Here is a 25,466-nt window from a genome sequence, read left to right on the forward strand (position 1 = left end):
TGCCGCGCAATTCGAAGAATCTCTTGTTCCCCGAAACACGAGATACGGTTTTTCATGTTATTTAAATTGTTTAATTCAAAATATGGATAATTCGTAATTCGAAGAACAATGTCGGTCCCAGTATTGAAATTCAGACTTTTAATTCGAAATTGTCCTTCAGTTTGTTAAAAATAATACTTCATGGCGTAATTTGAATTAAAAATTCTCCGCGTCACGATAGAACGCGTCTTCCGGAACGTGTATCTTTCCGCACTTTCACTTAGAGTTTGGTGTGTGTACAGCGTGCTTCAGAGTTGCCAAATTCTAGCGAAATCATAGTTCTTTTGTATTCTTCTAGTTACTCATTTTAATTAAAGTTTTAGTGTGCAGTTATAAACTTCGAAGTTGTTATATTTTATTAATACTGTGTTTTAGTTTATTGTTACGATATTTTAGTTTAGGGCATGTGTGTTCCTTTTTTTTGTGTTGCGATGGCTAAGCGTCGGTATTCTTCAAAGACACTCAGAGAGAAAGTGAAAATTATAAGGGAGGTCGACAAAGGACAAAAGACGAAAACTGAAATAGCTAAAGAATTTTTAATTCCTGTGTCCACACTTTCAACGTTTTAAAAAATCGTTAAGAGCATAAAAGCTTAGGAAATTCAGAGTGTAAATACAGCAAAGCGAATGCGCATTCGAGGAGCTAAATATTTTGATTTGGAAGTACAATTGATCGAGTGGTTTCGGCATGTTCGGGCAAACAATATCCCTGTAGATGGCGAGATTATTAAGGGGAAGGCGAATGAACTGGCGCCGAAGATGGGTCTTGAGTTTCAGTGTTCGAATGGGTGGATTCAGCGTTTTAAAGAACGGCACAATATCACGTGGCAGGCAGTGTGCGGAGAAGCCGAATCAGTGAACACTAGTGATGCAGACAGTTGGCGAGAAAACGTGGCTCACATAATCAGTTCATATGCACCGAGCAATATCTTCAATGCCGATGAGACTGCATTGTTTTTTAATGCCAAGCCCAAACGGACTTACGGTTTTAAGGGAGAGACGTGCCATGGCGGGAAATCTTACAAGGATAGGGTCACAGTCCTTCTGTGTTGCAATGCGGATGGAAGCGAGAGACTTCTTCACCTCGCCGTAGGCAAGTTCGAGAAGCCGCAATGTTTTAAAGGCATCAGGCACTTTCCATGCAAACATAGGTTGTCTAAAAATTCCTGTATGACAGGCAAAATTTTTGAGGAGTGGCTGGTATGCCTTGAGCGCAAAATGGTATGCCAGGACAGGAAAATACTTATGTTGTTGGATCAGTTGGCTGCACACAAACATAATTTAATTTTAAAACATGTGAGAGTTCTTTTTCTGCCGGCCAACACTATGAGCTACTTGCAGCCCCTAGACCAAGGCATAATTTAATCTGTGAAACGTGGCTACAGAAAGCGACTGGTGCGTTACTTTCTCTGGGAAGTTGCTAGAAATATTCCGGCGGGAGAAATATGCAAGTGGAACGTAATTGATGCAATGCGGAGTGTAACAGTTGCCTGGGACTCTGTTCCTTCATCGACAATCAAGAACTGCTTTGTCAAGTGTGGTTTTGGTTCGTTAAATGAAGTAGAAAAGGAAGAAGACGACAATGAAGTTGAATGGGAGGGGTTACGGCAAAAGTCCGATGTCGGTATGACTTTCTCCAAATACATCGACCATGCGGAGACTACTTAAGAAGAGCGGGATCCCGCCATGATGATCAGCTGTGATTACGTGACGCCAGAGGGAGATGCAGCTACAGCTGATGTTGAACATGACGAAGATACGGCACAGGCGGCAACTATTCCGTCAAAGAATGATGTACTTGCCGCTCTCGCCGTGTTGGATTCAGTTATAAGTGCAAGTGATGCTGACAACGCTACAATTAAGGCTATGGCCCATATGAAGCAGTTCGTAGCTAGTGTTTATAAAATAAATAAAAAGATGAAGCAACCTCTTATACATTCTTTCTTTAAAAGGCAATAAGCCTAATTTGTGACAAAAAAGCCCTACTGGATCATTAAACATTTGTGAACTATTCAGGTACTGTACATAGTTATCTATTATTCTTGTTGTTTGTTTAAAATGTATGTCTGGGTTTTTAAAGTTTGTTTTGTTGGTGTAATGTGTTTCCAATTTGGACAGCCTTGTTGGCTCCCCTGTGCAAGTGCTTTATACTGCACGTAAATCAAGTAGGTTATAACCTATTTGCTTAAATTGCATCGTGCATATACCGTAGATTACCGTACTCCTTGTCTTTGAATTGTGTTTTATTTTTCCCGGGTGTGAGGTTACATTTGACAGTGTACAGCGTTATCCAAGAGCATTATTTCAACAAATGCACCTTGTTGGATACATTTAGGAATTTTTTCCCTATGGCATTTGAAAGGTTTAACTGTGAATCAAGGTGATTGCATGCTTTAAAGGATCTTGGAATATTATGTGATGCAGCAGGGGTTGGCATTTCTGAACTTCGAGTTAGCGGCGGTTAATTCGAAATCATGTAATTCGAAGTCCGATTTTTGCCTCCCAGCGACTTCGAATTAACGAGATTCTACTTATATTTCTCATGTGAGTTCTAAAAGTACAGTTTTTTCGTAGCACTGAATAAAATTAGCACAGTTGTGCTGAAAGTTCATAAAATAAATGCTTCAAAATATGATTTATAAATATATTTCTAAGTACTAAAAGTGAGTCTTTCTGATAGATTCTATTGATATTGCCTATATTTTGGCCCTGTTGAATTATATACTATCTCAAAATATTGGACATATATAGCCTATGCCAACATCAATAGAATCTACCAGAAAGAATATTTTGAAGCATTTATTTTATGAACCTTCATCTCAGTTGTGCTTATTTTATTCAGTGCTACGAAAAAACGATACTTTCAGAACTCACATGAGAGATATACCGTTAGAACCATAACACTTGGTTCCAGATGTAGCCATTTTACAACGGCATATTAGTTTATATTTGTTTTATTATCTTTGTATTTCTTCACCATTAACTTTTAAGCTGGATAATGTAATATTACTTATTTTAACTAAAATGTATTGTTTTTGGATATTTTGACTAAATTGTATAATTGAATACTTAAGGCTGATGATGACTCAGAGTAGGGTTGAAACTAGTACTGAACTTTATAATGTAATAACTGCATTTCAAAAAGCTTACTGTATTGAATAGGTGGGAAAATTTTACCTGAATAAATCACATGTAATCTCAGTTCAATATGGACCAACCAGAATGAAATTTATAACCCTTAATAGGGCTCGTGATGGTTGGGGACTGTTGGAAATTCTTCATACATGCTCCACACAATTCAAATCAGGAGACAGTGGTGGCCAGACCATCCTTTGAATATCAAGAACCTATTCACAGACTGTGAGCGATGGGCAAGAGCATCGTCCATTAAAGTGAAATCTGCTCCAATGTCATTTCTAAATCCACAAACAATGGGTTCAAGGACGTTGTCCTTGTATTATTGTGACGTCATATTGCCCTGGATGTGGACTAGTAGTGTACGGTGGCCCATCAATAATCCTTCCCAGATGAGTGCTGAGCTACCACCTTGCTGGTAGCATTCAGCAATGAAAGCTTCATTTAAACTTTGACCTTTTGCGCTCCAGACATGAATACTTTTGACATCTGGATGCAGCAAAATGCGTACCTCTTCTTTAAATAATGTTTGGGCCCATTGTTCCTGGATCCAATTTTCATATCTACTTACCCATTGTACACACTGACGTCTGTGGCGGTATTCGAGGCCTAGTCCCCTGAATGGTCTTCGAGAACGTAGTCCTACATTATGGAGTCGATTTTAGACAGTTTGTGTAGACGCATTGACTCCTGTAGCTGCTCGAAGCTTTCTCCGTAAGGTGGTTGTCTCCCAGCAGAAATACGATGTATCCGTCTTGAGCCTGCGGTTGTCTTGCGTGGTCAACCTGTCCTAGGCTTACCAGCTATGGATTGTGTCTGTTGGAATTTCCTCCACAGTCTGGAAATGCCTCTTTGATTGCACCGCACCACTTGAGCGACTTCGGGTTGTACCATTTGACCACATTGCATTAAAGTCCCTATTCAAACTCTATGTGCTACTGAAATCGTGTGCCATGGCATTGCGCGTTACTGTGGTGCAGTAAATTACACGGTAAAACTGTATTTATCACTTCTTTTTCCAACTGCACTCCATCAACTCAACTTCTCAACTGATCAGAATCTCTACCAGGAAAACAGATATAATGCGTTTCAAAGATCATATAAAACCAAAATATGCAACATAATTTACCAGACATGTTCAGAAATACAGAATCGTGCAATATGCATAACTTTTTTTTGACCAGTGTCGTAATGTCCTAACAGTATTATTCACCATTGTTTAACTATTTTTGCAGCCTTTTCCTTTCTGAGATTTATCTGTATGTACAGTAGAACCTCGATAATCCAAAATCTCACCTAATTCGAAGCAGCTCTCGTTCCCAGAAAACATTAGGTACGGTTTTGCATGTTATTTAAATCGTTTAATTCACAATTCGAAGAACAGTATCGGTCCCGTTACTGAAATTCAGACTTTTAATTCGAAACTGCCTTTACATTTTGAAAAAAGTTATTTTACAGAGCAATTTAAATTCAAAATTTCTCCGCGTCATGAAAGAACGCATCTTCCGGAACATGAAGGCAACTTTGCGCACTTTCACCTCCTTTGGCGTGTCGACAGTGTGCTTCCTATCTGCTATATTCACGCGGAATCGTGATCATTTTGTATTTGGCGTTTTAAGGAACGCCACAATATCACGTAGCAGGCAGTGTGAGGAGAGGTAGAATCCGCGAATACTGGCGACGCCGACAGTTGGTGAAAAAGCGTGGCCTGTAGCCTATAATAAATTCGTATGCACCAAACAATATTGTCAATGCCGATGAAACTGCATTCTTTGTTTGTTTTATTTGTTTTAAATGCCGAGGACAAACGGACTTATGGTTTTAAAGGAGAGAATTGCCAGCCTGGAAATGTACTGTGTTGCTATGCCGTGCACACAGAAGCAAGACACTTCCTTCCCCTGTCATAGGAAAATTCGAAAAACCACAATGTTTTAAGGGCGTCGGGCACTTTCCATGCCAGTACAAGGCATCTAAAAATGCAGACAGTACAGTAATCCAAAAGAGAAAAGCATTTGCACAGGGGAGCCAGCAAAATTTTTCCTCGTCTTTGAATCGTGTTTTTCTTCCTTTCGTTGCATGAGGTTATGTTTGTCATTGTTTTATTCAAGTGCATTATTTGAATAATGTAAATGCACCTTGTTGGATAAATTTCTGAAATAGTGTTTTCCATGGCATTTGAAAAGTTTAAACTGAGAATCAAGGTGATTGCATGCATTAATGGGTCTTAGAAGTGCCATGGTGGGAAATCGTACAAGTATAGTCACTGTACTGTTGTAATGTGGACAGAAGCGAGATACTTTCTCCCCTCGTCATAGGAAAGTTCGATAAGCCACAATGCTTTAAGGGCATCGGGTACTTTCCTTGCAAGCAAAAGGCATCTAAAATGCATTCGGTACAGTAATCCATTGAATAAAGCACTTACACAGGGGAGCCAGTATAGATTTCTCCTTGTCTTTGAATCATGTTTCCACCGGGCGAGTTGGCCGTGCGCGTAGAGGCGCGCGGCTGTGAGCTTGCATCCGGGAGATAGTAGGTTCGAATCCCATTATCGGCAGCCCTGAAAATGGTTTTCCGTGGTTTCCCATTTTCACGGCCGCTTCCTTCCAACTCCTAGGCCTTTCCTATCCCATCGTCGCCATAAGACCTATCTGTGTCGGTGCGACGTAAAGCCCTAGCAAAAAACAAAAAAAACAAAAACAAAAGAAAAATCATGTTTCCTTTCTTTTGATTTCATTGTGTGAGCTTATGATTGCTGGTTGAGTTATCCAAGTGCATTATTTGAATACTGTAAATGCACCTTGTTGGATACATTTTTGAAATAGGTTTTTTTCCATGGCATTTGAGAGCTTTAAACTGTGAATCATGGTTAATTGCATGCAGTAATGGGTCTTAGAATATATTGTAACGCCGCAAGGGTTGGCATTTCCGAAGTACATGTTGGTGGTTAATTCGAAATGACGTAATTCGAAGTCCGATTTTTGTGTCTCAACGACTTCGAATTAACGTTTTACTGTATATAAAATAACATGTCCTTCATGGTACATATACATTTAGGTTAGGTGTTGCTGTTTGAATAAGAAAACTGAAGCATTTGCCACAAAATGCGACCTTCGGTATCGTTTTCTTGCCATGTGAACTTGTGAGGTCACTCGTCCACATTCAGAGGCGATGTCGGAGTCGATTAGTAATACCAGTCAATTGCTATTCCTTAAAGATCATTAGAAATTAAAGAGGTGAACATGTTTTCATAACAAATGCGTAAATTACATGGTCTGTAGCAGTTGTTAACCCGTTAGAGATAAAGGCTAAGTAAACGATCGCTTAATATGAATACTCTACACTGAAATTAAGTAAGAATGCGATACACCTCAAGATATGGCAGAGTGCATCACTGATTTCACATAGTTTACATCTTCTGGCATTTGGTTAAATTTTGGAGAACCGGGCGAGTTGGCATGCAGTTAGGGGCGTGCATATGTGAGCTTGCATCCGGTTCATATCGCACTGTCGGCAGCCCTGTAGCTGGTTTTCCGTGGTTTCCCCATTTTCACACCAGGCAAATGCTGGGGCTGTACCTTAATTAAGGCCACGGCCCTTTCCTTCCCATTCCTAGGCTTTCCCTGTCGCATCATTGCCATAAGAACTGTTTGTGTTGGTGCAATGTTAAAACAAATAGGAAAAAAAAAAAAAAAGATTTTGGAGGGGCTATTCCCATGTAAATTTATAGCGAGTATGTCATCATTTCTCTATCGGCGCTTGGAATACGTTTTTCTGATTACATATAATACGGTTAGGTTAGGTGACGCAGTTTGAATAAGAAAACTGAAATATTTGCCACAAAATGTAATCGATGATATTCGGTACCATATCCTTTTGTGTGTAGGATGCTAAATGGTTTATTTTGTCACCTATTCAATACATATAAATTTTTACATTTAGGAATTTATTATTAATTCCACTTGAGACATGTTTCGCCCTTCATTGAGGGCATCATCAGTCAAATCACCTCCTCAAGGCAAAAATCAGGTACCTGATTAGTATTTAACATGCACACATTAATATACATTACAATGGGAAAATTAAGTACGAGAAACACTTGTACAATGGTGATCGTTGACAAATTAAGTTTATAAATTAAGTAGTCGGCACCAATGCGTAAAGTTATTGGGTAATTTTAGCAGAGCTAGCAGTGGTGCTCCGAAGAATAATTGACGCACTCTTAGGAAATTATAATGTTTTTACAAATTATTTACATTATAACAGTCAGGGGAGAAAGGGTATAGTGCTTGGCGTCAATGTTTGTAACAAAAAATACTGTCAATGGTTGGTAACTATACAGTAAATTTACATTATCCAATTGAACAGTTGAGACTTTATAGTTTATATACATATTTACAAGAGAGCCGCTTGGTGAGCTAGGATATAACATTGTCTAGCACCAAGTGCGTCCCGTTGTTTTAATCGTTGGAAGACGATTGCAGCATTGACATATCAGAAATATGCAGAGTGGTTTAATCTTATTTTATCATCACAGGGGGTAGGGAAAATATTCCATAGCCAAATGAGGTTCTATGGGCATCAAACTGAAAGTTGTCTGGTTGAAGTCCCGGGTTCAGTACGGTGAACTTGGTCAGTGTGGACGGAGACTCATTGGGTGTCACTGAGTAAACGGTGCATTTGAATGGCAGCAATGATGGTAGTTATTTGTAGGTGTGGGAATATGTTGTGGGTTGAATCTTTCGCTTAAATTTACATTATTACGTAAATGAAAGTATGAAGGACCTCGGAATGAAGTTACTATTTTTGTTGCTGGTCTGGTGAAATAGAATGGAGTTGCTTATGCTATGAACTGCAGTGGAGAGATTAGAATGTATAACTACAGAGTCAGAGCGTTGTAGCTGGGATGAGGCATCTTCTCATTCTGTCTGCGAAGAGGAGCCGTAATGGCACGCCATGTTCGTGCCGGTGTGCGCTGGATTCTAGCGTGTTGTTGGAAGTTGTGTTGTATGAAGTGGAAGTTATCTGTAATCGAGATGTTATTAGTATTAATTGGTGTGTAGGAAAAGATCATGGTAAGTAATGAAGAGTAAATGTTATGTTACATACCTGATGTGTCGCTGAGAGGCTATTTGTTGGTGAGTGTTGGTTGACTATGAAGGAGGCTCAGTCGGTAATACGCACGTGTTGTTGGCAATGGCGGCGGGAGGGGGTGGAGACCTTTGGGAGGGAGGAGTATGGGCGGAGTTCATGCGCAGAGGTGAGTTGATGGAATCGAGGAAGGTAGAGTGGAGGGGTGAGCTTGTAATGTGTTGGGATTGTTGATTGATAAGGTGTTGGTTTGTAAACAGAGGGAGGGGGGGGGGGGGATGTATGGACTCGAAAATTGCGTGGATAGTATTGATGTCTTTTTATTAATGCGGTTGAATGTTATTTGCTTGTGTTGGGTGTTGTGTTTTAGATGGTCAAGTGGTTTTTATTTCTCGTATTGTATCGATGGGTTTAAAGTTAAAAATTTCATTGTTCCGTATTGAAGAATATTACAGTTAAAATTGAAATAATTGATAAAGAGATTCAACCTATTCAATACAAAAGAATAAGAAATGTAGTGAATTACATTCTTATTTAATAATAAGTAGAAGTGGTACCGGTTTCAACCCTAGTCCAGGTCATCATCAGCCGATTAAAACATGAAAAACAATGCATAGGAAAAGGAGATAAAAGATCGAGTACACTCCGGATCCGTAGAAGAGGCGATAAAATGTAAGTCACTTAAAAGAAAACAGTGCGTAATTTTCTGAGCGGCAGTATGGCACACGCAGTGTTAGGCAAAGTCTTATAATGTTTATGAATAGCGGAGAACGGTTAAATGAACTAGTTTTTAAACACTGTCAGGCACAAAGTCATATCATCAAACACATACGAAGATCCATAATCGTGCATGAGTTGAAGATGAGTAGATCTATTGAAGTGACTTGCCAGCTCCCGGTGATCAGCGCCATATATTTAACATCAGGCACTGTGGTTTCAAACGCCAAAGTAAAATGGAGAATAGCTTGATGATCCAGTAATTTTCTTTGGTTGCAGGAAAGTATATAGATATAATATAATTCAATATAATTGAATAAGTAATTGTGCTCTTATAGAATTCTTAGAACAGTTGACGTGAAAAATACAATTGTGAAGAGAAAAAAAATATAGTAAAAAGCGCAATACCGGAAACAAATGAAAACGTATATGCACAGTGCACAAGTTTTTAAAACGTAAAAAATTCAGGTCATGATTGAAGTAGTCGAAATCGGCACAAGGCAGGAGTTGAGTATGAATGAGAAGAACCAAAATTAAAGTGGAATTTTTTTTTTAAAGAAAAGATAGAATAAATTAATAGAGGAAGAGGAATAGTGGAATAAGAGAAGAATAAAAGAAATTGAAGTTAAATGGTGTTGAGGAAGGATAAGATAGGGAGGATTATTGGAGATAGAAAATGTGGGCAGGAACTTTGTAAGGCATGAAAAATAGAATTGGGGTTTTGAAATTTAGAATTTTTGAAAAGAAGAATTAGGAAGTCGAAAAGGATGTTGGGTTTTTCAGAAATGTTTAAATTGAAATTAGGGTTGAAGTATTGATCAAGGTGAATAAAGCAATTTTCAGTAGTGTTTAAGAGGGGGCCTTTGTTTATGATTTTAAGTATTTTCATGTCTTTTTTAATATTGGTGAAACTATGCTTGGAGTCTTGTATGTATTGTCCTATGGCGGAGAATCTATTGTATTTAATGGCGTTGATATGTTCGGAGTATCTGATGTTGAAGTTTTCAATTTTAATTGTATCAATGGGGTCGTGGTGGAGGGGTAAGTGCTTGGGTGGGAGGAGGTATGGGCTTGCTGTCATTGCGTGTGGGGGAATGGGGAGGTGGGGGGTAACTGTCGACGTGCTGGGTGAGTTAGTTAATATGGTATTAAAGAGTTTAGAAAAGTTGTTGCCTTGAAAATTTATTTTTTGTAGTAAGGTGGGAATTTGTTTGTAAAGGGGTTTTTTATATCTATTATCTCGTTGAGGTTTTTGTCTTTATTGTAGTGTTGGTCTAGAAAGATGTATAGGTTCTCAGACTCAGTCATTAGTTTGCCTTTCTCAACTCTTTTCAGGATTTTTAAGTCTTGTTCTGTTGTGGTGAAATGGTGGCAAGTGTCCCTCATGCGGGTGCTCATTGCGGAAAATTTATTATGTTTTTTGGCATTGTAGTGTTCTAAATAACGGGTTTGGAAGCTTCGGCCAGTTTGTCCGATGTACGAGAAATTGCATTGTGAACAGGTGAGTCTGTAAATGCCTGAGCCCGCCTAGCGATTTTTTCTTGGGTTGACAAGAGTTCTGTTGACTTTGTGGTTTTTTAGGGGGTTGGTTATCTGGTGGATGACTGGATTTGTGTATGTGAAAGTTGCGTATTTGGGTTTATTGGGGAAAGCTGTGTTGTTAATTTTAGTTTTACTTTGTTGATGATCTTGTTGATCATGTTGGTGTTGAAGCCGTTGAATTTTATGTAATCAAGTTCTTTTTTTAGATTGTTATGTGAAAGGGGAATTTTTAAAGCTCTGTATATTAAACTGTAGTAAGAGGCTTGTTTATGAGAGTTAGGGTGTAAAGAATTATTGTTTATTGTTAGCGGGGTGAAGGAGGGTTTTCTGTGTATCTGAAACTCAAATGCGTTGTCCATTCGTGTGATGTTAATGTCTAAAAAATTAATAGAGCTGTTGTTCTCATCTTCCTTTGTGAATTTTATATTGTCTAAAGTGTTTAGGAATGTGAGGATGTTGTCGCTGCTATTGCACTGTTTATCGATGATGACTAATGTGTCGTCGACATAGCGGAGCCAAAGATGAATACCATTAATGGAATTTATTATTTTACTGTGTTCTAAGTTGTCCATGTAGATGTTCGCTAGAATTCCAGAAAGGGTCTCCCATAGCTAAGCCCTTTTGGTGGTATATCTTGTCTCAAGTGGAATTAATAATAAATTCCTAAATGTAAAAATTTATATGTATTGAATAGGTGACAAAATAAACCATTTAGCATCCTGCATTCAGTATCTTCAGTACGGATTAACAATGATTTTTATCACTTGCAACCATATCTTTTTCTCTCTGTGTACACTTACAAGCTCTCTCGTCGACATTCGAAGGTGATGTCGGATTCAGTTGGTAATACTCGACTGCTGTTCTGTAAATTCTAAATGAAAGAGGACAAAACGTTTTCGTAACAAATGCGTAAATAATGTGGCCAATAGCAGGTGTTAACTTGTTTGAAATAAAGGCCGAAGTGCACTAAGGCTTAATTTTAATGTTATGTACTGAATTTAGGTAAGAAACTGATACACCTCAAGATATGGCAGAGTACATCACTGATTTTAGAGGATAGTTTGTATTTTCTCGCATCTAGTTGCATTTCGGAAAGGTTATTTCCCATATGAATTTATAGTGAGGAGATTATCATTTCTCCACATGCGCTTGAAATATGTTTTCATGATACATATACGGTTAGGTTAGGTAAAAATTAAACATACACTTTCACGTAGTATCACATTTTGAAAAATAACAACTTGTAATAACCCATACTGTGGTTATCATCTGCAAAAATGCAAGTTTTGTACAAACTTATGGCCGTTTCATACTGATTATAATATATATGGGGTTTTCCCCTGACTTTTACGGAAAATCATATATAATGACAATCCGCGAACAGACTTCTACGGTATAATACATTGTAGGTGCTCACTAAGAGAGGATTTTTGTATTTTCCGTCACTAAGAGGGTGAAAAGGGGGGAGAGGGTGAATTTTTAAAATGACTATATCTCAAAAACTTAACAGTTTAAAGACGTGAAAATTGGTATTTGGAATCAACTTTAAAAATAAACCCTTTTTTCTTTTGTTTTTATTTTTGGAAAATCCTCTTAGTGGGGTAGGGGAAGAAAAAATGTGAAAAATGGGTTGAGTATCTTTTATGAGGATTACTTTCATCTAAAAAGTGAAGATGTTACAGTCATGAAAATTGGTATTTGGAATCTCCTTTAAAAATAAAGAAACATGTATTCTTTTGTTTTCGGAAAATCCATTTAAGGGGGTTGAATGGATTGATAAATGTGTTGAATTCCCTGTGTGAGGATACTCACATCTCAAAAACTTAGATTATTACTGGCTTGAAAATTGGTATTTTGAATCTCCTTTAAAAATAAACACACACACACACATGCATGTTGGGAGGGGGTCAAGTTAAGGGAGGTGTAAAAGGAGTTGAATTCTTTTTATGAGCATACGAATAAGAAGTAGACTTAAACCAAAATACCCGTAAGTGGTTTTGACTCGGTGGGGGGGGGTTTGATAAAAAAATATGCATTATATGGAACCATTTGAATTATGAGGTTAAAATTTCAAATGATATCCTGGGTGTTAAATAACAGAAGGTTTGAAACAAATTGAACCCCTCAAAGAGTTTAATGGGGGTTATGATCCGAAAACAAATATTTTAATTCCTTCCTTCTAAAAGGTGTAATGCACGAAGACAAAATTCTAAATAGTGGTATATATTTAAAATCCTAGGTGTGAAATATGAAATATTTTAAAATGTTCCACCCATAAAGTGTTAATGGTGTTAACTCCGTATACAAAATTATTCATCCCTCCAGAACCGTGTGACATACAAAGTTGTAATTTTACGTGGAGGTTTTTCTGTTCGACGTACAAAATCAAAATTTTACATGGTCAATTTTACGTCCCAGATGTTAAATAAGATTGGATTTAGAATATTCAAATTCTTCTGTTAGATCAGAAAATAAATAACCATTGCCCCAAAACCGTTTGATATACCAACTGAGGGCATATTTTACAGGCTCAGCTGACAGTGGACTCTCCAAAATGTAAAACTTGGAATATATAATTACACTATTTAAGTTTAAATCCAAGTTTAAAAACTTCATGTTTATTCCATATTGAAACGAGAATCTAATGGAAACAAGAGAGGTCCATCTATTCAATACCATATAATGTTATAAGAAAAATTATAACATTTTATTATACTCGGTACCGGTTTCGATGCTGGTGTGCTTCATCATCAGCCAAAAATAAGAAAAATATACATAGACAAAATTACAATAAACAATGCATAAAGTACATACAAATTTTACAGAACTGGCAAGACCTAATTAAAAACGGGATCCATAAACATTAACCTATGACTTAAATTTAAAAAATAGCACCAACTGTCTTAAAACTATGAATATACGTCCTCTTGATAAAAGTCCTCTGAATCTAAAAACATTAAACCCTGTGTTTATGATAGTGAAACATTGGTTTTTGTTCGCACATGGTTTAATGTTTTTAGATTCAGAGGACTTTTATCAAGAGGACGTATATTCATAGTTTTAAGACAGTTGGTGCGATTTTTTAAGTTTAAGTCATAGGTTAATGTTTATGGATCCCGTTTTTGATTAGGTCTTGCCAGTTCTGTAAAATTTGTATGTATTTTAGGCATTGTTTATTGTAACTTTGTCTATGTATATTTTTCTTATTTTTGGCTGATGATGATGCATACCAGCATCGAAACCGGTACCGAGTATAATAAAATGTTATAATTTTTCTCATAACATTATATGGTATTGAATAGGTGGACCTCTCTTGTTTCCATTAGATAATTACACTAGCCTGAAAAAAAATTTTTTTTGTGCGGTAAAAACGAAAATAGGTGGGTTTTATGAATTTCGTAACGCAGAATTCGAGAAAAAAATTAGTTTTGGCGTATCACGTCTGGTTTAGTGGCAATTTTACAAAATATTATTTTGTTCTTACGTAACATTTTTGATACTTAGTATTGATTAAATTTGATGTATTAATATAAATTTCAGCTTGGAAAACGTAATCATATTTTTCATGCTTTGAATACACATAAATGCTGCTTTGTAAGCAAGCAGATGGTTCGTTTAAAAAAAAATGTATATTGAAATTTGTGAAACTGAAGCATAAAACGCCTATTTAGTTTAGGCTGTACAGTTGCTTTTAAATTAATATAACCGCACCTTGAATAAAAATTGCGTTGTTAATCATACATAGTTTTGTTACTTACATTATATGCAGGTTAGATTCACACCTCCATCTTTTCCCGTTTTCCGGGTTTTTGAAGTTCTTGAACGATCTCTAGAAGGGTCGTCTCGTGCAAGCGACCAGCAGTAATCGGCCATCATATTCATATCCCAACGTTCCTGATAGCGTCGTTCTGCATCTTTGAAATCCTGGTGAAACCTTTCACCTTGTTCTTCACTGACAGATCCTAAATTTGGAGGGAAATAATCCAGATGCTAAGCTAAGAAATTAAGCTTAAGGTTCATATTACAACCGAGTTCCTTAAACTTTACCAACATTTTCCTTAGAATTTCTTTGTATTGAGGGTCCTTAATGTTGCCAAGGAATTTAGTCACTACATCTTTGAATGCGTTCCATGCCTCTTTCTCAATTTTGGTCATCATATCTGTGAAATTTTTATCCTTCATCAGTTTATGAATCTGTGGTCCATCAAATACGCCTTCTTTGATTTTTTCATCTTATAATGGGGGAAATTTAGTGGATAAATATTGGAAGCATAGGCTACTTTTATCTAATGCCTCGACATACAGTTTCATCAATCCTAATTTGATGTGCAAGGGTTGAAGTAGAATTTTTTCACGGTCAATAAGACTTACATTCAAGAAATTTTTGGATCCTGGTTGTAGTTGTTTCCTTTCTGTCCAATTCACTGTATCCCAATGTTTATCCCGTGCCCTGCTCTCCCATTTGCATAGGAAACAGGGAAATTTTGTATAGCCTTTTTGTTGTCCCAGCAACAATCCAATGATCTTCAAATCAGCGCAAATTTGCCACCCATGCTCATGATATGTAAATTTTTCAAGCACCAACTTTAAGGTCTCGTATGTTTCAGACATTTTTGTGGAGTGTGCAAGTGGATGGATGCCAGAACATTTGTATTATGAAGCAAAACAGCCTCTAACCTTATTTTGGAAGAGTCAATAAAAACACGCCAGTTACTAGGATCATATTCTTTCTCCCAATTGACGTAGATTTGAAACATTCGTACAAAATACAAGTTCATCTTCTTGAGTATAATACTTTCGGACTGTTATCTTTGAAAGAAAACTGCTTTATCAGTACATCATAAACATTGCATAAGGGCTGGGGCTTTTAACACGTCTGTTTGTTCAAGTGGTCTAAGATAAAAGACAAACTCTCAACTGTCTTATTTTCAATCCTACATACCTCGCGGTCTATTGCGTATCTGGGGGAGTTTGTTATGAATTTACTAGGAAACCCCCAACTACAAAATGAAAGTTTAGACAGCAATAAACCTATAATAAAATGCTAACAGTAACAAATCAAATCACATAATTGTTTTCTAAAAATAGTTGCGCGAGAACATCTCTCAAAATTACATCTTACGAATTCGTGCAGATAATAAAAAACCGAATTGCGTCAAAAGTAGACGTGATAGGAAAAAAAATAGCATCATTTTCGGAATCAGGGCAGTGATTTCCATAAGAATTACATATTTTCTATTTTACCGCAAAATCATGTTGGCTAGTGTTATATACCGGCGAGTTGACTCTGTGGTTAGGAGTGCGCGGCTTTGAGCTTGCATCTGGGGGTTCGAATCCCTCTGTCGGCAGCCCTGAAGATGGTTTTCCGTGGTGTCCCATTTTCACTCCTCAGTTAAGGTCGTGGCCGCTTCCTTCCAACTCGTAGGCCTTTTCTATCCCATCTTTGCCATAAGACCTATGTGTGTCAGTGCTACGTAAAGCCGCTAGCAAAGAAAACTTTGAATAATAACTGTCAGTTTAAATCCATAGCGAAGCATGGGTATCTTGCTATTTTATTATATAGCAATATTATGTACAACTATTTACATGACAAGGAAGACTTACAGCCTCGAATTCAATATGCTGATCCATTCAAGGACTGCAGATGTTGCCAGCTGAAAATAGAGTCCTTGATATGCCCATGTCTTGCTTTTGGACACAGTGTGCTGAACAGACTGTATGGGAGAACCACAGACACACTGAGGGGATAGGATTTTTCCCCACTTATAGAGGGATTCAGGGCAGATTCCATTATGTGTGTGCAGAGGGCAGACCAAGTTCTCCTTGGTAGATTAAAACCAGGTGTAGGGTTGTTTATCTTTAATTAGGACCAAGGCTGATGGTTGGTGTTCAGCCTCCTTTCTTCTCTTCACTGGGCATTTGCATCAAAATGGTGCATTATTAATTTCTAGGCATAATTGATTGGCAAACATTAGGACTTCAGCCACTTTCTATATAGTTAAGGGATGTCTTCTTGAATAGGCAGATCTGGATTTTTTGTGATCTTGTATTCTCAAATCAGAACAGTCTTTCTGCGCAGGTGAGGCAAAACTGGAAGCCAATAGGTGGGAGCCGGTCTGATTAGGCAAGTGATTGATCTCATGGAACTGTTAACTTGGGTATTGGCTAACTTAACATGAGGGTTGTTCAGCAAAACTGGGGCACAGTATTCAGCCATAGGGAAGACCCGAATTAAGTAGAACATTTCAGAGTTGTTGTAGAAGCACCCCTAGTTGTACCACAGGGATTCTTCAATACGTTATTATGGGCTTGTAATTTTTGATAGCTGTGTTTTTTGGTGGGGTGTTTTTTTTGAAAGGCAGCACTCACTCTAGGGTTACTCTTAAATTATGTGCATCACACTGTTATCAATCACTACTGATCTGCATTTAGGGCAGTCGCCCAGGTGGCAGATTCCCTATCTGTTGTTTTCCTAGCCTTTTCTTAAATGATTGCAAATAAATTGGAAATTTACTGAACATCTCCCTTGGTAAGTTATTCCAATCCCTAACTCCCCTTCCTATAAAGGAATAATTGCCCCAATTTTTCCTCTTGAATTCGAACCTTATCTTCATATTGTGATCCTTCCTGCTTTTAAATATACCACTCAAACTTATTCGTCCACTGATGTCATTCCACGCCATCTCTCCACTGACAGCTCGGAGCATACCACTTAAAGTAAACTCTTTCAAGACCAAAACTACCGCGTCCACCCCTTCAACACAAATACATATTTTCAGTGGTCAAACTCTACATGAATGAAACACACCAGTCAGGGACGCGTTTCGCCCCAGTTATGGGCATCTTCAGCCCATATCAATCCTAAGGTCAAGAATCAAAACTAAAAACTTTGGAACCTATAGCAAACCAACCCAATACCAAATACAACTGTCTTATGTTATTTACACAGTCAATACACTAGGAGCAAGCTTAGCCGTTTAGACACAACCGGAACAATTGATCCCAGCTAACGTCGACAAGACAATTACAGACAACTCATATTCCTCCCAGATTGAATATGCACCAATGGGAAGTTTATCCACAAGAATGACGGAATATTTTTATTGCGATAAACAATGATTGAAATCAACAATATATATCCTACTTACACGCTTCAACCTTAATACATAACCATGCTTCTTTCTAAAGGAATATTCAAACTGTTTCAAACCCTAACATGAACGACTTTAACCAAGGTTCCGGTATTGTTAAAATTTCTTACGACTCAGGCGACCATATCAGCTGAAGAAACCCCAACTCACGCAGTGATAAATTCTAGTCAATACATTTTGAGAAACCCCTATTCACGCTTCACCAATCCAATCCACAATTGGAATTCTAGTCATTATAAAATAAGTTAATTCAAATTTCATTGTTCATAATACAAATAGAATTCAGAATAAGGTCAAGGAGATTTGGATAAGAAATGAAATTAAAGCAATGTACAAAAGAAAGCCCTCTTAAATTTACAATTATATAAAGTTCATTTATTTTTGGCCCAAATGTTGTCTTTGTTCGAATGGATTTCATTTCCAACTACATGTGGACTATAAATTGAATATTAACGATTTTATCCAAGATTCCGGTGTTGTAAAAATTCTTATGACTCAGGTGACTATAACAGCTGAAGAAACCCCAACTCACGCAGGGATAAATTCTAGTCAATACTATTGAGAAGCCCCAATTCAAGCGGTGATCACTCCAATCTGCAATCGGAGGTTTGGTCATTGTTAAAAATATAATTCATTGTTCATAAATTCTGGCAAGGTTAATGCACTTATTGTACATACTGTACATATTGTAAACTGTGTAAATAACATAAAGAAAACTGTATCTAGGATTAAGTCAGTTTACTATAAGTTCCAATGTTTACAGTTTCAATTCTTGACCCCAGGACCAATATAGGCCGAAATGCCCACAACCAGGGCGAAACACGTCCCCAACTGGTGTGTTTCATTCATGTAGAATCCAACCACCAAAAATATGTATTTGCATTGAAAAGGCGGACACAATAACTTCAATCTTGAAAGAGTTTACTTATTGTATCTTCAATATGGAACAAAATGAGATTAGTTACTTGTAACATACCACTTAGTCGAGCAGCTCGCCTCCTTTCTCCCAAGTCTTCCCAGCCCAAACTTTGCAACATTTTAGTAACGCTACTCTTTTGTCGAAAATTGCCCAGAACAAATCGAGCTGCTTTTTTTTTTTTTTTCTATTGGCTTTACGTCGCACCGACACAGATATGTCTTATGGCGACGATGGAACAGGAAAGGGCTGGGACTGAGAAGGAAGCGGCCGTGGCCTTAATTAAGGTACAGCCCCAGCATTTGCCTGGTGTAGAAATGGGAAATCACGGAAAACCATCTTCAGGGCTGCCGACAGTTGGGTTCAAACCTACTATCTCCCGAATACTGGATACTGGCCGCATTTAAGCGACTGCAGCTATCGAGCTCGGTATATATACTCAAGTTGAGGTCCCACCAGAGACAAATATGCTCTCTCCTTTACATCCTTACTACAACCCCTAAATACTCTCATAACCATGTGCAGAGATCTGTACACTTTATTTACAATCATATTTATGTGATTACCCCAATGAAGATCTATCCTTATATTTATACCCAGGTATTTACAATGATCCCCAAAGGGAACACTCACCCCATCAACGCAGTAATTAAAACAGAGGACTTTTCCTATTTGTGAAACTCACAACCTGACTTTTATCCCCATTGACCATCATACCATTGCCTACTGTCCATCTCACAACATTATCGAGGTCATTTTACAGTTGCTCACAATCTTGTAACTTATTTATTACTCTGTACAGAATAACATCATCTGTGAAAAGCCTTATCTCTGATTCCACTTCTTTACACACATCATTGATATATATATAAGAAAACATAATGGTCCAATAATATTGCCTTGAGGAAATCCCCTCTTAATTTTTACACGGACAGATAATGCTTCATTGATGGTTATGAATTTCATGTTTTTGGTCCGTATTGAACTGAGAATAATATATAAGTAATAATAATAATAACGTAAATGTTTCCACCTTTTCAATACTACAATATATTCACAAAATTATACGGTACTAGTTTCGACCCATCTAGGGGTCATCATCTGCCGTATTGGAGCAAAGATCATTTGTGGCGAAATCCTAAGACAATATTATTTTAAAGAATAACAAGTGAAATGAGATGTTATGGTAATAGTTAATAATACAAGGAATATACATACTAAGAGGTTTTTAACAAAGAATAAAGTATAAATGGGGTGTTGTAAAAATTATAATCATGGAAATCAGTAAGTTCTTGTATTGAAGTGAAATATGGCTTAGGAAGAGGGCTTAAGGTGGGGCTGAAGGGTGCGGGAGAAAGTGTAATTGTCTTGGAAAAGTACCTTTGATTAAATTTAGGATTGAGTTTAGGTTGGCTGCATTATTGTTTCTGAGGAAAGTGATAAATAGATCGAAGAGTATGTTGGGTTTCTCTGAGATTTCATTGAGATTGTGACTGGCATTAAAGTATTGGTCTAGGTGTATGTAGTAATTTTCCATTATGTTCAGTAAAGGGCCCTTGTTTGCTAATACGAGGATGTCCATGTCTTGTTCAATATTGGTGAAATTATGGTTATAATCTTGCATGTGTTGGCCGATGGCTGAAAACTTGTTGTATTTTATTGCGTTAGTGTGCTCGTGGTATCTGATAATGAAGTTTCTCCCGGTTTGCCCGATGTAGGTTTTTTTACAGGTGGTACATTTGATCCTATAAACTCCTGATTTTAAAAAACTGCTGGTCTTGTTGATGTGTGAAGTATTGTATAAAACATTCATGTTCTTATTGTTGGTTTTGAAGGCTATTTTAACGCCTTGTTTCTTAAAGATGTTGGTTAACTTGTAGATATCATTGTTGAACGTAAAGGTGGAAAATGTTAGAGGTTTGGTTATTTCTTTTTTGAGGGTAGTTTTTGGGCGATGTTAGTGTTTATTGATTATCCTTTCTATAAAATGATTGCTGAAGCCGTTGAATTTTGCGATTCTGCGGATTGTGTTGAGTTCGTTTTTTAGATCTTTATTGGACATAGGTATGCTGAAGGCTCGGTGAACTAGGCTGTTGTATGTGGCTCGTTTGTGGGACTGGGGGTGCACTGAATCTTGGCGAATGGTGGAGGCTGTTTGAGTGGGTTTTCTGAAAATTTTATAACTGAAAGAATCTGAGTTTCTAGTGATGGTTAAATCTAGAAAGTTGATTTTTTGATTTGATTCGGATTCTAGTGTGAATTTGATATGAGGATCAATATTGTTGAGTCTTAAGAGGGTGGTGGGTGCGTTAATTGATTTCTCATTCATGATTACAAAGACATCGTCGACATATCTGGCCCAAAAGAGAATGTTTTCGAATTCGTTGTCAATTTTGGTGTATTCGAGGAAGTCCAGGTATATTTCTGCTAAGATACCTGAGGCCGGTGACCCCATTGCCAAACCATTTTGTTGATATATGACATTGTCAAAAGTGAAGAAGTTATTGTTGATGATAAGTTTTAATATTGTGATAAAGTCTTGTATCTCTAGTTTGCTTAAGTGGCTGTTTTTGTTTAAATTGTTTATAATTATCGGAATTAATTTTGATACTTGTAATCTTGGGTACATGTTTACAATATCGAAAGAGTGGATGGAGTGATCCGGTTGCAAATTGAACTTGTTTAGTTTTTCTACTAGCTCAGATGTGTTTTTAATAGACTTTTTGGATAAGAATTGATAATTTTTTCTTAAGAAACATTGGATGAATTGTGATATTCTGTATAAGGGGCTCGGTCTATAGTTGATAATTGGCCGGATGGGAATTCCGGTTTTGTGAATTTTGGGAAGAGCTTTAGCAGTGGGGAATCCTGGGTTCATATGTATGAGTTTGGATTTTTCCTGTTCGGTAAATAAAAATGAAGTGTTTTTAAGAGTTTGTTTAAGTAGTTTTTGAATTTTTTGGGTGGGGTCTTTTTTGATTATGGAAAATGAGCTGTCTGTGAAAAAGTTTTTTGTTTTTTCAATATATACTTTTTTATCCATGATAACTGTTGCATTGCCTTTGTCAGCTTTGGTTACGATGAGTTCGTTGTCTTTAATTTTCTTCTTGAGGGCGTATATGCGCTTTTGTTCAGCAAATTTTTTCTTTATTATTGAGGTTATTTGCGGGGTTGGTTAAATTGTGGAGGATATCAGTCAGTTTCCTTTTAACATCGGTTCTAACCTCATTTTGCGTGTCTTCCGGCATTATTCCTTGTATTATTAACTATTACCATAACATCTCATTTCACTTGTTATTCTTTAAAATAATATTGTCTTAGGATTTCGCCACAAATGATCTTTGCTCCAATACGGCTGATGATGACCCCTAGATGGGTCGAAACTAGTACCGTATAATTTTGTAATTTTGTGAATATATTGTAGTATTGAAAAGGTGGAAACATTTACGTTATTATTATTATTACTTATATATTAGATAATGCTTCACCTACTCTAATTTTCAGAGTTCTATTTTCTAGAAACAGAGCCACCCATTCAATCACCCTTTTGTCAAATACAGTTGCACTCATTTTTGTCAGTAGTCTCCCATGATTTACCCTATCAAATGCCTTAGATAAGTCAATCGCAATACAGTCCAATTGACCTCCTGAATCCAGGATATGTGCTATATCTTGCTGGAATCCTACAAGTTGGGCCCGTTCAAATGAAAACAGGATACCCCAGTTTTTGTTGTGCTGGGTTGAAGTTCTCTCCAACAGACCGTTGTAGGTTATTCTTTCTTTTAAGCACTTCTTGCTATTTTCTCTTAAGGAATTATTAGTGAATTTGGGTTCAATAAGCACATTAACACTCCTCTTCCTCCTCCTCCTCCTCAGAATCTATAGCTGACAGCTATTTTCTAATAATCCATTGAGGGAGGTTGTGTCATGATAGCAGAGTGTTATTGTCACGTGTATCTCATAAAGCTTCCTGGCCAATGCATGTGGAATTTTAAAAATAAAAAGCCATACCCTGATGGTCCAGATTACATGGAAGACTGTCGTTGGGCTGTGATCATGACATCAACAGTTGCGTAAAACTACAATATTTATTGCTTTTTCTGTTATTCTGTTTATATATTTAAGATGTGAAAATGAGTACTTTAGTTCCAGAACATTTTATATAAAACAATATTTAGTCTTTATTTTTACCAATATATTCAATATGTCCATTTCGTTTCAGTGCCATCGGTTGATGGTTGCATTCCTTCGTATGTGCTACTCTTGTGGAGAACTACAAATTTTACTGCTTCACTATAGCCCAGGATGTGAAAAGAATAAATCTTTACAACTAGCAGACATGCAAGGCGATAACAGTGCTACAAATTTGGAATGTCTTCATTCGTATCTTACTCATGAACAGTGGAATCTTGTGGCTCAAAGAATAAGAAATTTTGGTGAAGATGCCTGCAAGGAAATGTTGGTGAGCATTATTGTTTGAGATATGCATGTGTTGAGGTAATTTATCAGCATAAAATTGTATTAATGTTGGGGTTTTGTTGTTTTATTTTTTCATAATATTTTGTTGTAAAATTGTGTCCTTTAAGACATGTTTAGTGCTTGTAACTTATTTATTTTGTTCATTACAATCCCTTAGGATCACTAGTGACTTGTTTAGTGCACCTTCATTCTTCCCAGTATCTCTTCATTCTGTCACTCCTTTAGCTTCTCTCTGCTTCCATGATCTGATTCTTGATCCTAGTATCAGTCTCTGTAGTTTCCTGTAGCCTGTAGTGCCTTTGGTGGATTTTTTCCATTATGCCAATTGTCTTTGAATCTTCCTGACTTTCTTCATCCAGTTATTCTCATTAAGCAGGTTACATTCCATTACTTCTTATTGCCCATCCTCGTCAGGTGTTGCAGAAATCTCGACCTTCTTTTCCTTATGAAGCTCAAAATTGATCCTACGCTCTCATACAGCGCGTATCTTAGTTTGTGTACCGCAAAGTCACCTTGATGTTTAGGTGTTTTTTGTAATATAATTTCAACAATTAAAATCTTTGTATAGTGAATAACATTATTTCTGTGTTGAGATAATACAGAAAGAAGGAACCCATTTTGTAAGTTCTTTTTTCTTTTACCACCCCGCATAGGCCAGGAGTCCTATGTTGTACTGCAGGTAGACGTTAAGTGCAGTGCTAAGTTAGAAACTCATTTTAATTTACGATAGTCTGTACCACCTTTCAAATCAAAGCTTTATTAGTTGGAGTTTTGAACTGTATTTTGTAGCTATATGTATTTTCAAAGTGCACAGTTAAAGTGCAGTGCAGGGCAGTAGTTGCTACCCTGCTATAACATTGGTATTAACCTGATAAATTCACCTGCATACTCCCCAGCATCAGTGGGTAAGGCCTGACACATCCCACTCTGATGAATAGTTTGGGCCTAAGACAAAATGCTGGTTTTACAGAGCAAACACCTGAAAAACCGTACCTTTAATAATTGAATTGACGCCTGCTGTGAAGTATTCTCGTTTGATTAACTCCTGTCAGAGAGGTACAAATCGTACTATGGCGTATTCTTGCTTGAAAGACTGTTGCAGCTAGATTGAGTCATTCATTTGATAGAAAATTTGCTAAGGAATGTTTGTTTGAAAAAGTGGTGGCAACATGATTGTAATAATGCTGAAATAAGGGAACAAGTCTTTGAACATTTTCTAGGTATTGAACCACCAAGTAGAAAGGATGTATATCCTTAAAAAAATATTTTGAACAGACAGGTTAACTGCAAGACCTACCAAGATCCGACCGATTACAGTCTGTGTTTGCTGAAGAAACCTTGCATTATGTTGCACAGGCATTTCTAAATACTCCAAAAATCAGCAAAACATGCTTCCAAGGAGATGGGGATTTCAAATAGAGGTGTTAGAAGAAAGCTTAAAATGCTGGAAATGAAACCTTTCATTCCACATCAGTATTACCAGTAGCATTATAACAAGGACAGTCCTGACAGATGCTTAGAATTTTGTGAACAATAATAAAACCGTATGCAACGAAACTGATCCTAACTTTTGTAAGTAAATTTTATGGTCTAATGAGACATTTTTCAAGTTGAACGGAACAATAAACGGACAAAATTTTGTATTCTGATCTGATGAGAACCCTCGTACAATGATTCCAAAAAGCAAAGAAAGTCATCTCCATACAGTCCATGAAGGCCATGGGAGAGGTGAAAGATAAAGGCCTTCACTGTCCATAATCTCAGCACTTTGTGGGGTAGGGTGGTTAGTTCGTTTCCATAGGACCCATCTGTGTCGGTGCAATGCAAAAAGAAAAAAGTGGGGTAGCTCTACGTCCATCCGTTTTCTTAATTTTTTCGACTTCCTGATGGCGAATCAGGCCCACGTCTTTCCGGATGAACCGAACATGCCTGGCAGCCCCTATACAGTAATTCAAATAGAGCATCCAGAGTTAAGAAAAGACTACAGGCCTTATGGGCCTGCTGCCTTCCACTGTTGCCATACTCGCTCACTCACCGCGGCTCGGACACTGCTTGTGAAATACAGTGATGACATAAAATTATACATCGCTTGGTATAGCTGTTGCAAGACTAATAATAATATAAATCCAGATTATCTCCAGTCATTAATGAAATTACAGTCATGAAATTTCGTTTTGCCATAACGTTTCTAAGGATAATAGCCCACTGACTGTAACATTCGAAATAAAGTAAGAGTTTGAACATGCAGGGGTGCGGACAACATGCATGTCCAGAAACCGAAATGATTGTCCTGTTTCTTATATCTGAGAAAGTTTCATGATCGTTGTTGCTTTACGGGAGCGCAGTGCGGAGTCTATTAGCCCCCAGAAACATTTCATTATTAAGGCAAATACTGTGTGG

The 25,466-nt window shown here is 37.2% G+C and overlaps 1 protein-coding gene across 1 annotated transcript in view; it reads left to right on the forward strand.

Annotated features, from left to right (window-relative positions):
- Positions 1-25,466, forward strand: part of LOC136858749 (unhealthy ribosome biogenesis protein 2 homolog) — a 211,295-nt gene that overhangs the window by 35,576 nt on the left and 150,253 nt on the right. The window contains exon 5 of the mRNA XM_067138511.2: positions 22,810-23,049. Coding sequence (XP_066994612.2) covers positions 22,810-23,049 — 240 coding nt within the window. The remainder of the gene's footprint in view (positions 1-22,809; positions 23,050-25,466) is intronic.

This window comes from Anabrus simplex, chromosome 1 (assembly GCF_040414725.1).
Source record: "Anabrus simplex isolate iqAnaSimp1 chromosome 1, ASM4041472v1, whole genome shotgun sequence".
NCBI classification, from domain to species: domain Eukaryota; kingdom Metazoa; phylum Arthropoda; class Insecta; order Orthoptera; family Tettigoniidae; genus Anabrus; species Anabrus simplex.